The sequence below is a fragment of the Carassius carassius genome, chromosome 30, assembly GCF_963082965.1.
Source record: "Carassius carassius chromosome 30, fCarCar2.1, whole genome shotgun sequence".
NCBI classification, from domain to species: Eukaryota; Metazoa; Chordata; class Actinopteri; order Cypriniformes; family Cyprinidae; genus Carassius; species Carassius carassius.
This window is the reverse complement of record NC_081784.1, coordinates 13,059,407-13,079,504: the sequence shown is the minus strand read 5'-3', so window position 1 is coordinate 13,079,504 and position 20,098 is coordinate 13,059,407. Positions and strand designations below refer to the sequence as shown.

Below are 20,098 nucleotides of genomic sequence, written 5' to 3'. Positions count from 1 at the left end.
TTTGGATCAAATAAATTTAGGCTTGGTGAGCAGAAGAGAATTCTAAAAAAAAAAAAAACATTAATGATCTCACTGTTCAAAATCTTTTGACTTGTAGTGTGTGTCTATATATTATATATATATATATATATATATATATATATATATATATATATATATATATATATATATATATATATATATATATATATATATATAAAACATTATTTTTTTTATTTTTTTAACCAGTAGTGGTCAGGTGACCACGGGACTTTTATTATGGTATGTATTTTTGCTGACGGTGTGTGGTGAAACACGGGTTCCGCACTCGGAGTGTGTTGTTTACGCTTCTGGTCCAACGGCCGGGGTCTGGGGAGCAGCCACTGAAGATGACGGAGCACGCGGCGTCAGAGTCAGAAACTGAAGACCATGACCAGCCTTTACTACGCCGGAAAGACACCGGAGACATTCAGAAAGGTATCCGGACATTAACTATGAATGCCTATTATGTATTTATGCAGATTTACAACGTCACGTAAAAAGTGCGCTGGTACCATCCGTGCCATAATATTAGTACTTACAAAGTAATAATACATTTGAAAATGCAGTTGTAGTAATTATGCTGAACTGACAATCATGTTTAGCTGCATTGTAAACTTTTAATTTACTAGAATAGCGTGTTAGAGATTTTTTCTTATTGGTTTATAGTTTTCATAAGATGTGTCAGTTATTAAATCATCCCAAAAGTGCATACTTCATCTCTTTATTTGAGTGTGATATAATTGACGCAGCATTTGATGCAGTCTACATTAATAATTCATTAATAAGAGCTTTTTCAAAACATCCAGGCACGTGAAGGAGGAAGTGCATTGGTTATGGAGGTAGCTGCCCTGAAAATATACTGTCATAACTTGTTTCCGCCTGATACAATATTATAGTAACTCTAGTTATAATTGTAAAATCATAATATGTTCATTTCAAATGTCTTAATCTTTTTTTACAATATGATTACTATATTATTATTTACAAATTTAATACGTTTTGTCAACAATGTGTCAGTAATGCTACAGATTTAGGAATCTATTGAACAAAATCATAATTTGTAGTAAGTGAATGATTTGAATGAAAATGTCTTTTGAGTCTTTAAGAATCTGTAAAAAGAAAGACATCAGAAATGTACAGGCATTTTCTATATATATATTGATTAACCCCTTAAGTTTAATTAAATGTATGTTATACTTTGTCCAAGTATTTATTTTAGGATTTGGAAGTAATTTGTTAATATTTTTATTAATTCATCTTTCAATTCTGGCTGCTTGAATTTATTGTGTTTATGTTTAACAATGACAGTGTCTGTTATTTAAAGTGGTTTTAAAGGTTATAGAAAGATTGAGGAGCTAATTCAGTGTGTTCAGTCAGTGAACGATTCAGCAGACTGATTCAAACCTGTAAGATTGTGATTGAGTCTGGAAGAGTGTCTTTTTCTCGTAATTAAGAGTACACTGGTTGCATGTTTTGGATGTGGCATACTGTGAAAGGTCTTTTTTATCTCACCACATTACATTTACAGTCCACCTTTACAACTCAGTTACAAAAGGTCCTAAAGGTTTGGAACAAAGTGAGAATGATGACAGCCATTTTCGGACGATCCTTTAACCACTGTTTGACAGTGAAATCTTCTGTTTGTTCTTCCAGCTCCTGCTTGCTGCTCCTCACGATACGGATTGGCCTTTTTGTCCTGTTATGGCTTCTTTGTGGCATATGCCCTCAGGGTGAACCTTAGTGTGGCAATGGTGGACATGCTGAAAAACAGGTCCAGTGTCAACAACAGTTCCTCCGTCTGCCCTCATCATAGCATCCCAGTGCCCAAACACAATCACACTGTAAGAGCATCTACTTTATGGTCAGACATATTACATATGCAAACTCTGCTTGTTTCATAATATGTTTAAATCAGTATTTTTTAAATCATTTTTACACATTTCCATATATTTAATCAAATTAAGTTAAATTTCTTTCAATTTATTAAAATAATTTCTTATTTAAATAAATACTTTTTTTTAACAATGTCACATATTTCTCCAACTTTCATTTTGAAATGAAAATAGTTTTTTTTTAATTTTTTTTTTTTTATGTACAATCATAGTGCACATTTAGAATAATTTAAGCCCAAGCATGAGATTTCAGAAGCATTTTCATATTTAGTTGAATGTCTCAACAGGCCAGTGTGTATGACTGGAATTCAGAGACTCAGGGCTGGATCCTGGGCTCTTTTTTCTATGGATACATAATTACTCAGATACCAGGTGGCTACTTGGCACGCAAGTATGGTGCCAAGTGGCTCTTTGGTATTGGTATCCTTTGCACTGTGATCTTCACCCTGCTGACTCCAGTAGCCGCTGATCTGGGAGCTGGTTACCTCATCGCTGTCAGGGTGTTGGAAGGCATTGGGGAGGTAACCTCAAAACTCATTACCTACAGTATGGATTGAGTACTTTCAGTTCTTGTCAATGTTTTATTATTGCCATAGATAATATAGGTGTTATTCATTCTGGAAAATAAAAGTCATAAAATGTTATACTTGTGCTTTCAGGGAGTGTCATATCCTGCTATGCATGCGATGTGGGCATCATGGGCACCACCTCTGGAGAGAAGTCGACTGCTCACTATCTCTTACACAGGTGCCTTGGTTTAATTTGTAACACATTACATCTACTCACATTTTTGTGTATTTGTACTATTATTTATTTTTTCTTTCCGCTTACAGGTGGTCAACTGGGAACTGTTGTAGCCCTTCCTCTGTCTGGCCAGATATGTTTTTACCTAGACTGGACATATGTCTTTTATATATTTGGTACGTTTCATTATTCTACGCATTTAAAGAAGAAATGTGTGCAGCATAAAATGTAATGTTAAAGATGCTTTCACAGACTTTCCTCTTAGTACACTCCAAATGCACACTTTATTTGGTTTCTTTACAAATCATAGGAGCTGTTGGACTTCTTTGGTTTGTCCTTTGGGCTTACTTTGTCAGTGACAGTCCCAGCTCACACAAAAGCATATCAGAGGATGAGAAGACCTACATAATGGCATCTTTAAAAAATGAAGTAAGCAACGTTACAGTGATATCAAACAGTGCCTGTCTTTACGATGATTTTTTTTTCTCAAACCAGATAATATTTGACTCTCTAATTGTTTGTTTTTATTAAAATGTGCCATTTCCTGCTGCAGCTGTCCCCAACCACAGATTACATCCCATGGACATCAATTTTCAAGTCTTTGCCATTATGGGCCATAGTTGTGGCACACTTCTCTTACAACTGGACATTTTACACTCTGCTCACCCTCTTACCCACCTACATGAATGATATACTCGGATTCAGCATCCAGCAGGTCAGTGCAAAGCAGGGCTGACACGTCTTTATTATTATTAGTATTATTATTATCAGAAGAATTGGTATTTTTACCAAATTTATTTTTATGATTTGAATGCTTTGTAAGGTAATGATGAAGATTATTATACATTTGCGATTTTTACGATCTTTTTTACTTTGACTTATCTTCATCTTCCAAAATAAAAATTGTGTTTTCCATGTAGAGGTTGGTAAGAGTTAATATCTATCTCTGTTTATATGAAATAAATCTCTTATGCTTGCCAAGACTGCATTTATTTGATCAAAATACAGAAAAAAAGAAATATTAGCATAAAATAAAATATTTTCTGTTTTAAAATAATTGAAAACATAATTTATTCCGGTGATAGCAAAGCTGAATTTTCAGCAGCCATTCAGTGTCACATGATAGAAAGTTCAAAAGAACAGCACTCATTTTAAATACAAAATTCTTCTAACATTATACATATCCTCACTGTCACTTTTGATCAATTTGATGCATCATTGCTTAATAAACGTATTAATTACTTTAAAAAGAAAGTACCTACCCCAAACTTTTGAACAGTATTGTGTTTAATATAAAAATAGGTCATCTGAGAATAATCACTGAATCTCATCATAAGGCCCCTTTGCTGTTTAGTAAGTATGCACTGAACTCACCGTGTCATTTTCAGAATGGAATGCTCTCGGCTTTGCCCTACCTTGGTTGTTGGTTGCTGGCATTGCTGGGTGGACAGCTGGCAGACCTCCTGAGAGAGAAATATCTTATCAGCACTGTAATTGTGCGTAAGGCCTTCACTTTAGTAGGTAAAGAATTCATAGATGCTATCTACTTCGTTTTAATGCTGAACAGTGCTCATTTAAAAAAATATATTGATGGGATGATTGGACTGGGGATGTGAAGTCTGTTAATGCTTTGAGTAGATCAGTGTGTCTGTTCTGAATGTGTCCAGGAATGCTGGGACCAGCCGTCTTCCTCGTGGCTGCTGGCAACACTGGCTGTAACTATGTCTTGGCTATAGCCTTCCTCACTCTCTCTTCCTCTCTAGGAGGCATTTCAGCCTCTGGATTTAGCATCAACCATTTGGACATTGCTCCCTCGTAAGACAAGGCTTTTTATTAGTAATAATACAAATTTTGTGGTTTATGACAGCTGTACGAGCATGAAACTCATTTACATTCGTATATAAATGTATCAAATGTTTTATTTTTCTCTTCTTCACAGATATGCTGGGATATTGCTTGGGATCACAAACTCATTTGCCACTATACCTGGCATGGTAGGCCCTGTAATAGCAAGATCTCTGACCAAATCTGTAAGTTACAATTTATTGCATTTAAGTATAAATGTTAAATATTTTAGCTTTTTTATGTAAAGACTACATTACATTGTGACATGTGCTTAAAAAAAATTAAGAAAGGTGCTGTAAGAGTTATTTATTTATTTAATACTATGCCTGCCACTGAAGTGTGGACAGTCATATGTTTGGTATGCAAACATCAAATGCTTATTTTCAAGAGAAATCCAGTTTTTACATTTGTGTTAATGAAGTAACAAATGCTTAAATATCTTGTTTTAATCTAGAACACCATTCCAGAGTGGCAAATTGTCTTCTACATCTCTGCAGCAATCAATGTATTTGGAGCTGTATTCTTCACAATTTTTGGCAAGGGCACAGTCCAGCCTTGGGCTGGCCAGAGAATACACATCCGATGAAACACATCAACCATTAGCCATTTCCAAAAGGCCAAAGGGATGAACCTACAGTAAATTCTGTAGTGTTCTTAGCAGTAGTTATATATGGTGTGTAAACTAATGAATTTTGCACAATCCAATGTTGTTCTTTTTAAGAATACCAACAAACACCATAATTTTTTTTTTTTGGTAATATCTGTATTTGTTATACATGTCAGTAGTTTTTCCAGACAAAATTGTATTTTTTTTTTTAATTTTAAACAAAGGTGCTATAATGAAGGTAATAATAAACGTATCTTTATGGTACATACAGTTATGGTAAGGAGGTAGACGTTTTGATCACATGACCACTGTGGTATAATTCACTCTTGTGAGCCAAGTCTGTTTAGTGAATGAAACCCTGTGTGAATCAGCAGTTACTGAATTAATCTGACTCATTTACAGAACTGCAAATTAACGTGTGAATTGTTTTGGAGTGTAAGGCACGGTAGTAAGAACTGTATAAATTATATTTGTGATTTGCTAAATATGTTCTGTTAAATGCATTTTCCTCAACAAATAAACCAATCGTCAAGGAAATTTAATCTTTTGCGATTAAATTCCCAATGAAATTTGCTTTATTGTAGGCCTATAGCACATCATGCCTTACGCAAGCACAAGCCTTAAGGGAAATTTTCATTTAAATTATGTCTGGTTGTTACGTTTGACACTTTTTGTGCACTATAACTAATTTATGTTTACATTTTCTATTTCATTCTGTTTTGTGCAATCGCTACTAAGTGAAACAAAATGAATAAATCGGTGTAAACACTATATGTTGCAAACCTTGTCAATGCCAAGATGTTACAAAACATGCATCAACGCCTATCAAATAAATATCTAATACAATTATCAGAGGTTTATTTTCTTGACGTGCATTTTACTTATTTTTATTTTATTTTTATTTTATTATTGTTTTAATAAATTCTGCTTGGACTCGAATAATTAATTGCGTCACCTTTAAAACCATCGCAACAGGTTATGTGCACCTAGCACGTTAATTTAAAGCAAACTCATATTAACCTTTTTCCTTTTCCCGTCCGTCAATTCTACATTTTATTTAGCTGTTTCTCTATAATAGTTGCCTGACCTCAAGCATCCTCAGTGACTGATGTAGGCAGCAATGTCATGCTCGTCTGCGCATGCGCAGTCTCTATCGTCGGGTCTGTGATAATAAGATCAGACGCGCCGCGCTCAGCCTCTTCAGCACCATTCCAATATCCCGAGCACGCGCAGGTACAGTACCGCACATTCACATACATCTGTATCTGCGTATTCAAAAAGTAAACCCAGCAAACGAGTCTGTAATTAGGAATTCTGATCTTCTGTCGATATTTACGTTTTCTAAATAGTTGTCGCTTGTAATAAACTGATGTTTGTATTCGACATTGCGCTAGATAGGTTTGGAATGGAATAACATGGCGGACGCTGCAGGGGAAGGGATTGTATTATTAATCCCCTAGACATCTGAAAGATCTCTGTCGTCTGCTGATCGTATTGCAGTGTTTTTGAGCAAAATAACACAGAAGGGAATAGCTTTCTAAAGTCAGGTCAGGCTGATGCGACACAGGAATAATTTAGAGCCCTTTTTAAAGAATGCGTCTGTGTTAGGTAACCTTAACAAGAATAGCCATTCTGTTAACTTCTCAAATTAAGATGAGAATTACCTTCTGTACACCAATGGCAGTCCAGCTCTTGCTTTAAGGAACGTCTTAATGACTCATTTGTACACCTTACAGCTCATTGAAAATAATGCTGATACAATAATCATAGACATTGGGTTCATGATGCAGCCACATCTTAATGCACTACCTTAGAATGGAATATGAATTCTTGCTTAACCAGCTGTTGCAATGTCTTTAGTTGTTTTCTTTTGAAAATATCGGATACATGAGGACTCACAAATGGCTGCCAGTCTTTTAAGTCAGTAGGCAAATCTTTACAAAATGGAGGTCTTCAGGACAAAGATGTACCAGACACGATGAAAGGCATGCCCAGTCTGTTAACACGTTGCTAGTTATTTGGCAGAAATAGAAGCCTAAAAAACCCGAAAGGATAAACCTAGTGCCGGTCTGAAGGTTGAAAAAAAAATGGCATCAAGAATCCCATATTTGTTAAACAAATTTCTTTGCATTTCTTTGGGTGTTCACTGAGTGATAAACAAATGATGAGACATTTAAAATCTGCAGTCACATGGAGCCATATACATTGCTTAAGAGAATTACACCCAAAATTGAGATTTCTACCATTGTCCTGTGTGGTTAACTTTCTTTAGAAGAACACAAATAAGAACTTTTTGAAGAATGTGAAGGTCGTTCTTGTCCGATATTATTTTAAATCCTTTTTGAGGCCTTACATCTTCAGTCACCATTCATTTGCATTCAGTGGAAAAGAATGGCCAGAATATTGTTCAATTTTCTCCTTTAATATTCTATAGAATAAAAGTCATACGGGTTTGGGGAGACATGGGTTGAACACATGCAAGAATTTTCCAGTACTATATCAACGGATTTACTAACGAAAAGTGCTTGAGTTTAAATGGCCACTACTTAAGTTCCAGGAATTAGTGGGTTTTAAATTGAATAAAAAGCATCCTCTAGCAAGGGAACTTGTTTAACATAGTTTGTCTTTTATAGAATTGGCACAGTGACTTTTGGTGTCTGTGTAAAGCTTTACAGTTACATTGGCACTTTAAATAAAGCAATCAGCCATGGGAAAGGAGAAGCTCCACATCAACATTGTGGTCATCGGCCATGTGGACTCTGGAAAGTCCACCACGACTGGCCACCTCATCTACAAGTGTGGTGGGATTGACAAGCGAACAATTGAGAAGTTTGAGAAAGAGGCTGCAGAGGTATGATGGAGTCATTTAAATTCATATATGATTATAAACTATTTCAAGCTGTTATATAATAGAATGTGTCTCACTCCTAGATGGGAAAAGGCTCTTTCAAGTATGCCTGGGTGCTGGACAAGCTTAAAGCAGAAAGAGAGAGAGGAATCACCATCGACATCTCCCTGTGGAAGTTTGAGACCAGCAAATACTATGTCACCATCATTGATGCTCCAGGACACAGGGACTTCATCAAAAACATGATCACTGGAACCTCACAGGTTAGGAACTTAACAGGCACATAAATATATTTGAGTAACTGCTATTTAGATAGGAAAAAAATGTATAATTCCCAGTTTACTCTGACCATCAGGCGGATTGTGCCGTGCTGATTGTAGCGGCAGGTGTCGGAGAGTTTGAAGCTGGAATCTCGAAGAACGGTCAGACCAGAGAGCATGCTCTTCTGGCCTACACATTGGGTGTGAAGCAGCTGATTGTGGGTATCAACAAGATGGATTCCACTGAACCCAGTTACAGCCAGAAGCGTTATGAGGAAATTGTGAAGGAAGTCAGCACCTACATCAAGAAGATTGGCTATAATCCTGACACAGTAGCATTCGTGCCCATCTCTGGCTGGAATGGAGATAACATGCTTGAGGCCAGTCCCAATGTAAGTATGACAGGGGGAAATAAAGTATGGTTTCCATTAGGTCTACACGATTCATGAAAAATAGTTTATGTGATAAGAAATTGTGATATGGCATAGTGCAATTATCAAAATCTAAAAGGTATGGTTTAATTAAATCAATATGTACTGCGTTTTTCAGAGTGAAATGCAGCACTGTGTTCATTTACACACATACACACAGTTCATCATGATCAAGTGTTTTCAGTGTGTCGTGGTTTAGTAAAATTTTTTATTTTATTTATTTATTTTTTGCTGTGAAATATCACAGCTTTAGTTATAATTAAAATTGTAGTATAAAATTGTAAATAAAAATTGTAGTGTAAAATTTAGTTATAATCAAAATTAAAATATTGATTTCAGTAATAATTATTATTGGTCATATTTATATATTATCTCAAAAATGTTGGTCATATAGTGCAGCTTTACAAACAAGCACAGCAAACTTAAAAAAAAAAACTAGTGCTGTCAAGCGATTAAAAAACTTAATTAATCACACTTTTTTTTAATGTTCAGTTTTTAAATATAGTTTTATATTGCAATCATTTTACATTCAATCTTCAGGTTAACGTAGAAACAGCATTAAGACCGTACTTTTTAAATATGTTTAATAGGATCTTTTTTATGACTGAAGGCGAGTATCACTAATACGAATACTGATGTCTCTAGGAAATTGTCTTTTTCCTAATATTTAACCATTGACTAGCCATTCAACATTACAGTAGAATTGAGAGCTATCAGTTTTAACATTTAGTAGGCTTTAGAAAATAACAAGTTCTAATTTGAGTGAACTTAAAACAATCTTCTCATAAACCCATTATAAAGAATATTTAGGTAGCTAATATTTAGCTACCTGTGCCCTTCAGCGAGTAGGAAATATACAAAAATTTACTGCTGAACATGACGCGAATCTGACGCATCATATTTTCTCACAACTCTACCTTTTCTAGCAAGCTTCAGGTCTTAAAGTCTCTTTTGAGGATCAGACGAGTTGAATCAGGTGTGTTAGATGAGGGAGACTGGGGTGCTCCAGACCAGGACTGTTTTGAAAACCACTGCATTTCAGAGACGTGTTCTTAAATGTGACTCATATATAACAAATATTTACATACAATCATAGTTTTAAGCCAGCTTTAATCACCTTTATGGTAACTTCATGACTTTACTGACAACATAACTATGACACTGCATGCTCGCATTTTCATCTGCGCTTTAGTATGAAATTTAACACATGTCCCAACCTTTATGTTTAGCTTTGTAGAACAATGAAAACCTAAAACGAAGCTCTTAATTAGCCCATGTCTGGGCTCATGCAATCTTTCCTGAATCTCATCAGACCGCAGATCACTGTTGTTCTACTGAAGCTCCCTCATCACCTGTACCCTTTCTGAGCTCGTTTGACTAGTGCCTGGTGCTGAGGCGAAGTTGGAGTTGTGCCTGAAACTTCACCCGTTTGATATGCTTGTAAAGACATTCTGCGTCTAAAAGTCTATTCTTGTCAAAAAAGGCAGCAGTTATGAGTGGGATGGCCAACCCTAGCTCCGTCCTTGCATTAATTGCGTTAAATATTTTAATCGTGTTAAACTGAAAAAAAAAAGATAATTTTGACAGCACTATATATATATATATATATATATATATATATATATATATAAAATGTATCTTTAGTACATTTTCCCCAAATCATGCAGCCCTTTAGGTTTCCAAATGCCAGTATGGAGCATTACAAGATTCTTCAGTGGAAATGAATACTTTATATTTGTGCAAAATGGCATCCCAGCATGCTGGTTTCATTCAGCATCTTCATTAGCTTTCTTTGTCTTTACTTTAGATGACTTGGTTCAAGGGTTGGAAGATTACTCGGAAAGAGGGAAACTCATCTGGGACCACCCTATTGGAGGCTCTGGATGCCATTCAGCCTCCAACACGCCCAACTGACAAAGCCCTCCGCCTGCCTCTTCAGGATGTCTACAAGATTGGAGGTTTGAATTTATACAAGCAAACTATATTGCAGATGGCCTACAAATGCTATACATTTGACCTGTTTTTGCCTTTGTTTTAAGTTAACATAATGCAGAGCTAAATGAAATAGACTGTATTCACTAGGTATTGGAACTGTCCCTGTGGGCCGTGTGGAGACTGGGATTTTGAAGCCAGGTATGGTGGTGACCTTTGCCCCTGTCAACTTGACAACTGAAGTCAAGTCTGTGGAAATGCATCACGAGGCTCTTTCTGAAGCCTTTCCTGGGGACAACGTTGGCTTTAATGTTAAAAATGTCTCTGTCAAGGACATCCGCCGTGGCAACGTCGCTGGAGACAGCAAAAACGACCCACCCCAGGAAGCCGCCATCTTCACTGCCCAGGTGAGCTCAGTTAACTTCAGTTCTCACTACGCACTTCAGCAAACCTGCGCATTCATTACAAGATTCTTTGTTTCCCATCAGGTTATCATTTTGAACCACCCAGGGCAAATCAGCGCTGGCTACGCTCCCGTTCTGGATTGCCACACTGCGCACATCGCCTGCAAGTTCGCAGAGTTGAAGGAGAAGATTGATCGTCGTTCTGGGAAAAAGCTTGAGGACAACCCCAAAAGCCTCAAGTCAGGAGATGCGGCTATCGTCGACATGATCCCTGGGAAGCCCATGTGTGTGGAGAGCTTTTCAGAGTATCCTCCTCTGGGTAAGTGCTATTGCAGCATCCCATCCTAAGAGCAAAACGTCATTGCTGATTTAAAAAAAATAAAGTTAAGGTAACTGAAGGTAAATTAATTATATATGTATTTTTATTCTATTGATAGAATGTCATTCCTATTTTACAGATTTCTGAAATCAATGCCAAACAGCTGATTACTGATTTGATGATACCAAGTTAATGACTGATGTCAAAAATTCAAATATTTTAATTTTCAGATTCTATCACTTAAATTTTTTGCAATACTGCAATGAAACTTAGGTAGTGATGGGTAATTTCTTATTTACATCCTTTTGAAATGGGATGGAAAAATTTGAAGAAGTCCAAATAGAGAGAAAAAAAAAATCGAAACATTCACGGATGAATCATAAGATCAACAAGCATTTCGAAAATAATTTTTTACAAATAGCTGAATTTTCATTTCATACCAACTTTTCTCATTAAAGCCATGATACAATTATTCCAGGAGGCTTTTCAGAATCAGTTTTAGGATGAAAGAGATGGATGAGATGGATGATTTTTTGGTTTGCAGGTCGTTTTGCTGTGCGTGACATGCGTCAGACAGTTGCAGTGGGAGTGATTAAAGGAGTGGAGAAAAAGACCCCGACAAGCGGAAAGATCACCAAATCCGCTCAGAAAGCCCAGAAGGTCAAATGAATGTTGTGTTTGACTGCCAACTCCAGAGACACATATGGAAAAGCAGAGGTCATCCAGCTCTCCTATCCTATAGGCTGCTTAGGTTCCATAGTCAGAGACTGCTTAATAGTTCCAATGCATCGTAAAAGTATCAGAAGGAAAAAAAATGACTAACAAAAGCAGTCCTTTAGATAACATTAATTTCTATGTCGACTTGTAAGTCTTAAATTCACACCATTGAACTCATTGAATCGTGTATTTAATAGTTGTGCTCTTCTCTTCGATGATAGCTGTTGAAACCATATGTGATTTTAAAATCTTGAGAGATTTGACCTCTCCTGCTCTGGAGTGCAGTTTTAACCTGATTCTCACAATGTTGTCTTCGCTTGTTTTAGTGATTGTTTGCAAATTACCACGTGTTCAGTATCCACTGGTGGTGAGCTACTTAAATGACACTATTTAGTCAACTTTAAGAACCTTTATGTTTAGCTTTGTAGAACAATGAACACCTAAAACGAAGCTCTTAATTAGCCCATGTCTGGGCTCACGCAATCTTCACTGAATCGACAGCTTTATGTTTAGCACTTTGACTAGCGTAGGCTAACCCTGCACAAGCACTTGTTGACTTTAATTGGCATCAGCTATCGCACCTTATTATAAAAAATAAAAGCTTTCATGTCATATTAAAGATGTCTCAACCGTAATAATTGTGTTTGTGTTTATTTTACTCCCAAACAGTACATAAAAGACATTCAAGTGTGTGTTTGATCTTTTACCTTTGTATTTAAGAATTTTCAGTACTCTATTATGAGCTTAGACCTCAAATAAAGTTAAGACAAAGTCCAATAAACTGTTTAAACACAGAAAAGATCCAACTTTGCTATCTTTCAAAGCATTTATGAATAAAGTCTTAGTCTTTTAGACAGCCTAGTCTTAGGTCTTAATCTTCTTATAGGCAGCTACACAAGAGTATATAATAATGAGATGTACCCTCATGTCCATTTACTCACAGCTTAATAAAGCATACACAGCTAAAATACATGTTTCCTTTGTGTGCTCATAAACTGCCACAAGATGTCGCAAGTCATGCGTTTCTAAAATGATTCATTGGCAGCTTATTAGTAGTAGTAATATAAGTAGATCTGTTATTTTATTAGTCAGTAGCTGGCCTAATTAATAAGAAATATTATCCACGTTTTCAGAATGCAGATTTAAACAAATGTTTACAATAGCATTGAGATGCTTTTAAAATATGCAAATATAATATAATTCCCCTTTCATTGTTTAAAAGCTTTTCATGTTCTGCTCGAACACTAGAGGGTAGACTTTTTACTCCACTTACTATTTCTCTGGGAAGATTTATTTTTCAAAGTCAAATCAGACTTTTCACGGTACTGAACAATGACATATCACCATTATTGCCTATAAAGAGTTTACTGAACACACCAAAAGCGAGGCATGTTGTTTCACATCCCTTAAAATTAAATTCTGCCATTTTCTTTTGTGTTCCACAGAACAAACAATAACGTAGGCTAATACAGATTTGGAACGATGGGCTTATGAAAGTAAGTGAATAATGATACAATTTTCATTTTTGGGTAAACTATCCTTTTAATAGTCTACCGAAAACAGATTTTAAGATACAAAATATCAAACCAATATTTTGGGCAACAGTCGTAATTAATAAACAGCCCTATAAAAACTAGCACCTGTCTAGATTTTTGTCAGTAAATTTAGACTACCCTAAATGACCCCGCGGAAACCCTAAATACAGAAATATCGTCACGTAAAGATACGTCATGCCACAGAGGAAGTGAGAAGTCTTGAAACGCAGAGGCTGGCACAGTAGCACCTGTATCCTGATGTCACAGATCTATGTAACACAAACATTCCTTTAATGCAAAACTGTGCGCGTCATAGCTTAGCCTACATCTGGCATTATGAACGGCCAGAGAAGACTGAGCAGCTTCCCCGCGACAAGACCTGACCAACCCAAAGCCAAAGCTGAAACAAAAGCAGATGCAAATGGGAAAAGTAAAGAGCAAAGTGATCACCAGATGAATGACGGGGAGGATCAGTCCCCGGAGCGCGCCGAGGACAAGAGCGCGCCAAAGCGGGGAAGCAGGAAGCAACGGACTGAAAAGGATAAAGATCCTAATGACTGCGAAAGTGAGGACAAACCTCACAAAACCCCAGCACCAAAACGGACAACCATTTATAGACCGAGTAAAAAGCAGAAGGATCTTAGTCAGTCTCAGGAGATCTCCGAGAGTAAGTGCGAAGAAAACTGCGCTTCGACATCTAGAAGAGCTTCTGTTCCCAATAACGCAAACATTGTTAACGGGAATGACAAACAAGACAGTGCAAAAAGCAAGCAACAGATTAAAAAGAATGACTGTGAAAGTGAAGGCAAACCACAGCAGACAGTCAAGAGCAAGTCCGATGAAAAACCGGCACCAAAACGACTGAGTAAAAAGCAGAGAGAAGCTTTAAATTTTGACAGAGAAGCAGCTCTGGAGAGCTCCGAAAGCAAATCGGAAGCAAAATCCACAAAAAAAACTAGAAGGCGACCTGAATCTGCTGAAACGGCTTTTTCTGAGGACTCTTCTTCAGCGGTTAGCGCGCGCAGCTCTGACCGCCAAAAGAAAAGCGCAGAAAAAGCAACTGCAACCAGAGGACAAGGCGTCGATGACACACTGGGAAAGGTTCTCAAGGCAACTATTGACAAATTAAAGATCAAGAAAAGCGAGCGGTCTAATGCGTCCAGTTGTGTTAATAACATCACGGATAAAGTCATTACACACCTGAAACAAAACGTGACCTGGTGTGAACACATCGAGAGGTTACGAACTGGAAGTTATTATGAAAACCTCAAAGTAAGTGATGCAGTGACATCTCCACTCATGATCCTGTATTAATCAGATTGCCAGGGCATGTAAACACCTTATTTCACAATATTCATAAGTTACATTGATTTACATCAGAGCACGTCCAAACGATGATAATACTCGGTGATACTAGAGACAGGCATTTGTGAAAATTCTAGCGTTTTCTTCCCTGTTGCATTGCACACTTTTGTTATTGTTCAGGATATGGCTCTGTTATTTAATGAGTTAAATTTTTCGAAATTACAACATATAATAAATGATAAGCCTACAGGCCTTCTGGTAGGCCTATGTCCAATTATTTAATAAGAGAAGTAAAATAATGTTCATGTTCGGTTACATGTAGGAATGTGACATATGATTGATATTTCTACTCACCATGTCAAAGCGAAGAGCTTTTGTTTAAAACAACCAGCATCTGCTTTGTCACATTTTAGATTTGTGAACCAGATGAATTTGATGTGATGCTGACTATTCCTGTGGAGCGAGTGGACATTCAGAAGTTTGATATGGCCGGAGCATTTTACAGTGTTGCATTGAAAAGACATCCGAATAAGCATGCTCTGGACAGATTCCTAAAAGAAGACAAGACCATTCAGGCCAGTGAAATGCTGATTGAATTCAGAGATGCCGTCAAGGAGGCTGTGGAGAAACTCCCATGTAGGTCCAAACAAACATGTATTTAGCCTATCAGTTTTGTTATAAATCCTTTTCTGATCTCATAATATATAATGTTTAATTTAAAGGAGCACTCCACTTTTCCTGGAAAATTAGAACATTTTCAAAAGTGTTCCTTTAAGCTTAAACTTTTTAATCAATATTTTAAAATACAATTTTCAATATTCTAAACGTTTTAAAATGATCTGGCTCCAGTTCTCTGTTGGTCTTTGAACAACATCTACTTTCGGAATGAGGCATTAAAATCGAAACATTATAGCGCCAATTTTGGCAATTACAGAAAAGAATATAAGGGTAAATTGTAAATCAAGTTGGGAGGAAATAACTCTCTAGCGCATTAAGAAATCTTATCAAACATCTGAAACACAACATTATGCCTAGAAAGTTTTCAGTACTGTAATGTGACGTCACTGACGAAAGTTCCCAGTTTGCCAATAACCTATAAATTCTCGTTGTCGATTATCGCTTAATTTTTGCACTTCGAGAAATTATCTATTTATAGATATATAATATAAAAACATTATTAAACATATGTTATCACAGGTTATCCTTGCCTACATCTACAGCTACAACCATCTTCTATCTTTCAGGTAATATCTGTATTTATATTTTCTGCATTCTTTAGACCAAATTAATGTACAGCGAAAAAAGCCAAGATGCCCTGCAGTGACGCTGGAAGTAAAAATGGAAGAAAATGGAAAGACTATTTCCATCGACTTCGTTCTTGGTCTTAAGGTTCATCGTGCAAGCTGGCCAGAATTTACAAAAGACGGCTTCGAAATAGAAAACTGGCTTGGTAAAAAGGAGAAAGATAATATGAAGCGTCAACCATTCTATCTGGTTCCTAAATATGAAGGAAAGGGAAACGCAGAGCATGATGGAGTTGTTGCAAAAGGTATTCTGTGTTCATCATTAGAGATAGATTGCTTTGTTTTATAATTATGAACTGTAGCCCCCTTTAAAAATATTTAAACATGAAGTAAATTCAGTAATTTGGAAAAATGTCTTTTACACAGATGCCTGGCGAATTTCTTTTTCACACGTTGAAAAAGAAATTTTGAAAAGGCACGGTCAGTCCAAGACATGCTGTGAGGACGTTGGACAGAAATGTTGCCGGTATTTATTCTGTTCCTCTTGTGTCAAGTTTTGATGCTGGTAACATTTAAGTGCAGAGATGGTCTGTTGTGATGGTGCTTCATTGTTTGCTCCACTTCTACAGGAAGGAGTGTCTAAAGCTACTGAAGTATCTTCTTCAACAGCTCAAAGAGGATGACTCCAAATCCAGTAAGATGACCAGCTTCTGCTCCTATCATGCAAAGACCACCCTTCTCCATGCTTGTGCTACAAGGGGAACCGACAGCGAGTGGGCATACAGTCAGCTGGCCGACTGCTTCCAGCAGCTTTTAGGAGACTTTGTGCAACACCTGAGAAAACAGCATCTCCCTAACTTTTTCATTCCATCCCATAATCTCTTACAACAAGCCTCCCCGAGAAGCTGTGATTTCCTGGCAAATGAAATTGAATTCCAGCTAAATAAGAAATTTCCTATTTTCAGTTAATTCAGATTTTCTGTTTATTGTATTCATGCATGTTTTGTTATTTCATCTTAACAGGTGATCATTGCTTAATACCATTTAGTAACACATATTCCAGATAGTTTTAACGTTTTTTATTTGATATACATTCAACTGAACAAGATTGTTACATCATCTACAGTTGGGTATTTTACCTCAATTTCTCAATCAATGTAGATAAAAAAAAAATTAAATACTGAACTGGGGGGGGGGTATTAAAATAAATAAATGCATACAAAATGAATAATAGTTTCTTAAACCTAACAAAACTTATACGGCCAATTACAAGGACTTCACAGGCCAAATGAGAGGATCAACACTTTAAAAGCTTATAAATGAACTCCAGCGAATATAGTCATGGTATAGTGACATCAACCTGAAACATACAATTAAAGATCAATATTACTGCTGGTACAACAGATACAAATTTGGTTTGGAAATATCTGGTAAACATTGAGAAATTTTGGTTGAATCATGGATAATTTTAATTAATCTTAAATTTGTTGTGAAGTAAAATAAAACATTTCTGTCATGCTGATGTTACTGAAACTATGTAAAACTAAATAAATGAATGCAACAAATATTACCTCACAAGCGATCATCAGAACTGCCGATCTGAGTCTAAAACTACCTCTCTGTTCTCCTCTGGGCGCAAACATTTCTTTCTCCCTCTGGTGCTTTTCATAACGTTCCACCATCAGTACCAGTTCTTCTGATACATCCTAAAGAAAGAAAAAATGCTTCCATTTAACCAAATTCTCTATTAGGATGCTGTGTACATATATAGTAGTAAACATACTAAAGACAATCTCAACATTTCATGGAATGAGGCATTCATCTCTATAGTATACATAAAACAAATTACTTTTTGTTACAATGTGTAAGACCTTTTACTGGCGGAAGGTTGTGGTGAGGCTTTTGAAAGGTTGAAAAAAATTCGAACCAAAAGAGATCTGGCTAAAACAATGTCTGGTCAGGTGGTAGTGTGGGGAATAAAAGAATTCACTTCCATCCAAACTGAGCATTTGACAAATAAATCTTTGAATCCAAACTTTGCAGTGAAGCAATGAACGTTTGTTTTTCCATACAACTGATCCTTGGATTAAACAAAAAATTCTGGACACACTGAGCCCAAAGATGAAAAATGCTGATTTTAAACTAGCTTTTGTTTGAAATTGTAGTAGCAATAATGAAAGGATATAAAAATATCAATGTGAAATTTTAGAGATTGAATTTAAAAAATAAAGAAATAACTGAAATCCACGATTTCAACGTACACTAAACATCATGTACAGTGGAAAATATGTTTGTTTTTTCATCTGCATTAAAGAAAAAAAATATTTTGCTTATTGGACTGATATTGACCATGGATATTTTGTGCATCCCTACTACAGCCTTTTTTATTCTAGATTTCTCCACGAGGTTCTCACAGGAGAGACAACAAGAAAGGGTGAACTAAAATTGTGACAGACTATTCGGTACATCCAAATTTTCATATCATACAAATAACTTGCATGCTTACAAACACAATCTGCTATAACAAGCTTCAGATTTCTAACTAATGAGCCAGAGGTTGAGGATTTGCATTCTTCACATAGCAGAGTTTAACAAACATAATGAAAGGAGTGGATGCCTGTAGGTGTGTTTACCTGACCAGTTTTCTCCAGGATAGTGATCAACTCAGAAGCTATTTTCCAGTCCTCTCTTATTACCAGGGTTACAGATGCACCAGACCTCCTGATTAAAGACATGGACTCATTTACATAAAGAAAATGAATGATTTCATTCTCAAACTTCTTACTGCATCTGTCATTTCATAGTCACACCTTTCACTGCTTCACTTACCCTTCTCGACTGGTTCTTCCGATAACAGTGCACACCTCCAGATTTCTATGGGAAATCATAGTTGAAAACATGCATGATGCCATGAACATCTAGCCCATATGAGGCCAGGTCAGTTGCCACCAGAATGTGCAAGCGACCATTGACAACAGCCACAAAGGCAGATAGAAATCTCACAGATCAATTTCAGTTAAACTTTTTAGGGGCTCGGTACAATCACGGACTACAGCGAAAGTAGTCATAGTTGTAAAGTAAGCTTTTACTGTGCAACTAGCCAAACCGTGTTGGTTTGAGTAGCTGGATAACAACAACATTGACTGAACCAAAGGACTGAGTTTGAAACTACCTGTTTGTCTAAAGGAAAATGGGGTCGTTTTTACAATTCTGTTGTTGTTGGGGTCTCAGAAATGATACATTTCATCCTTCTATTTACTGCTTACTAACATACCATCTTTAATGTTAGTACCACTACGTGCACACACAGGTCACTGGAGAGTTCATGGCCTTTACGTAACAGCAGGAAAGAGAATCTCAGATATTCTGAACCAGTTTTGCTTCATGGTCTTACATTAGAGCCAACACAATTTGGTATTCAGTAATTTAATGCAGACAGGGTCATAGTATTTTTATTTATTTTTTTATGGTTTGAGGACGAATGATACCCATAAACAGCACCTATAGAGTAGAAAATATCTATACTGCTATTAAAACCACCCATATTGCATCAGGCTTTTGCATCATTCAATCCAATTATGGAAATGCCACATGTAACTTGTTCTGGATCAGAATAAGCACTAAACCATACTGTCAAGTACCTTTTCCAAAGTGAGTGTTTAGTTTTAATGTTTGCACAACTGTTGAATAACCACAAAAACTGCCATTTTTACTGGGATGTGGAAGAGCAAAACTTATGGGTTTTAACGTAAGTGAAAGGAAAACAATTATGGCCACAAAAAATGGCCACTCCCTCTGACAATGGAGAAATGCCAAGTTTCATTTTCAGAAAAGAGCAGCATTTCCCCACAATCCCTTGAGCTCACACCTGATTACCACATCAAATGATCATAATAGTAATGATGTTACATAATACCATTTCAGTAGAATATGAAAGTATGCTTGCAGAAATTCCTCCCATCTCCTGCTTCATTGAATCAGTCAAAGGTTATTT

The 20,098-nt window shown here is 36.4% G+C and overlaps 3 protein-coding genes across 3 annotated transcripts; all 3 read left to right on the top strand.

Moving 5' to 3' along the window:
- The first annotated feature begins 285 nt into the window (after positions 1 to 285).
- Positions 286 to 5,608, top strand: LOC132110664 (sialin-like). Its single transcript, XM_059517466.1, has 11 exons — positions 286 to 456; positions 1,675 to 1,862; positions 2,201 to 2,434; positions 2,573 to 2,660; positions 2,747 to 2,833; positions 2,968 to 3,086; positions 3,211 to 3,372; positions 4,046 to 4,178; positions 4,325 to 4,472; positions 4,597 to 4,687; positions 4,957 to 5,608. Exons 1-11 carry the CDS (start codon positions 369 to 371, stop codon positions 5,086 to 5,088), a joined length of 1,470 nt encoding a protein of 489 aa, XP_059373449.1. The 5' UTR covers positions 286 to 368; the 3' UTR covers positions 5,089 to 5,608.
- Positions 5,609 to 6,189: 581 nt separating this feature from the next.
- On the top strand, positions 6,190 to 12,658 carry LOC132110666 (elongation factor 1-alpha 1-like). The gene is made up of 8 exons (XM_059517467.1): positions 6,190 to 6,342; positions 7,777 to 7,960; positions 8,041 to 8,220; positions 8,313 to 8,609; positions 10,456 to 10,606; positions 10,731 to 10,987; positions 11,069 to 11,303; positions 11,848 to 12,658. Exons 2-8 carry the CDS (start codon positions 7,817 to 7,819, stop codon positions 11,970 to 11,972), a joined length of 1,389 nt encoding a protein of 462 aa, XP_059373450.1. The 5' UTR covers positions 6,190 to 6,342; positions 7,777 to 7,816; the 3' UTR covers positions 11,973 to 12,658.
- Positions 12,659 to 13,793: 1,135 nt separating this feature from the next.
- Positions 13,794 to 17,401, top strand: LOC132111142 (cyclic GMP-AMP synthase-like). The gene is made up of 5 exons (XM_059518307.1): positions 13,794 to 14,827; positions 15,274 to 15,496; positions 16,140 to 16,409; positions 16,531 to 16,630; positions 16,734 to 17,401. Exons 1-5 carry the CDS (start codon positions 13,892 to 13,894, stop codon positions 17,071 to 17,073), a joined length of 1,869 nt encoding a protein of 622 aa, XP_059374290.1. The 5' UTR covers positions 13,794 to 13,891; the 3' UTR covers positions 17,074 to 17,401.
- Positions 17,402 to 20,098: the final 2,697 nt, after the last annotated feature.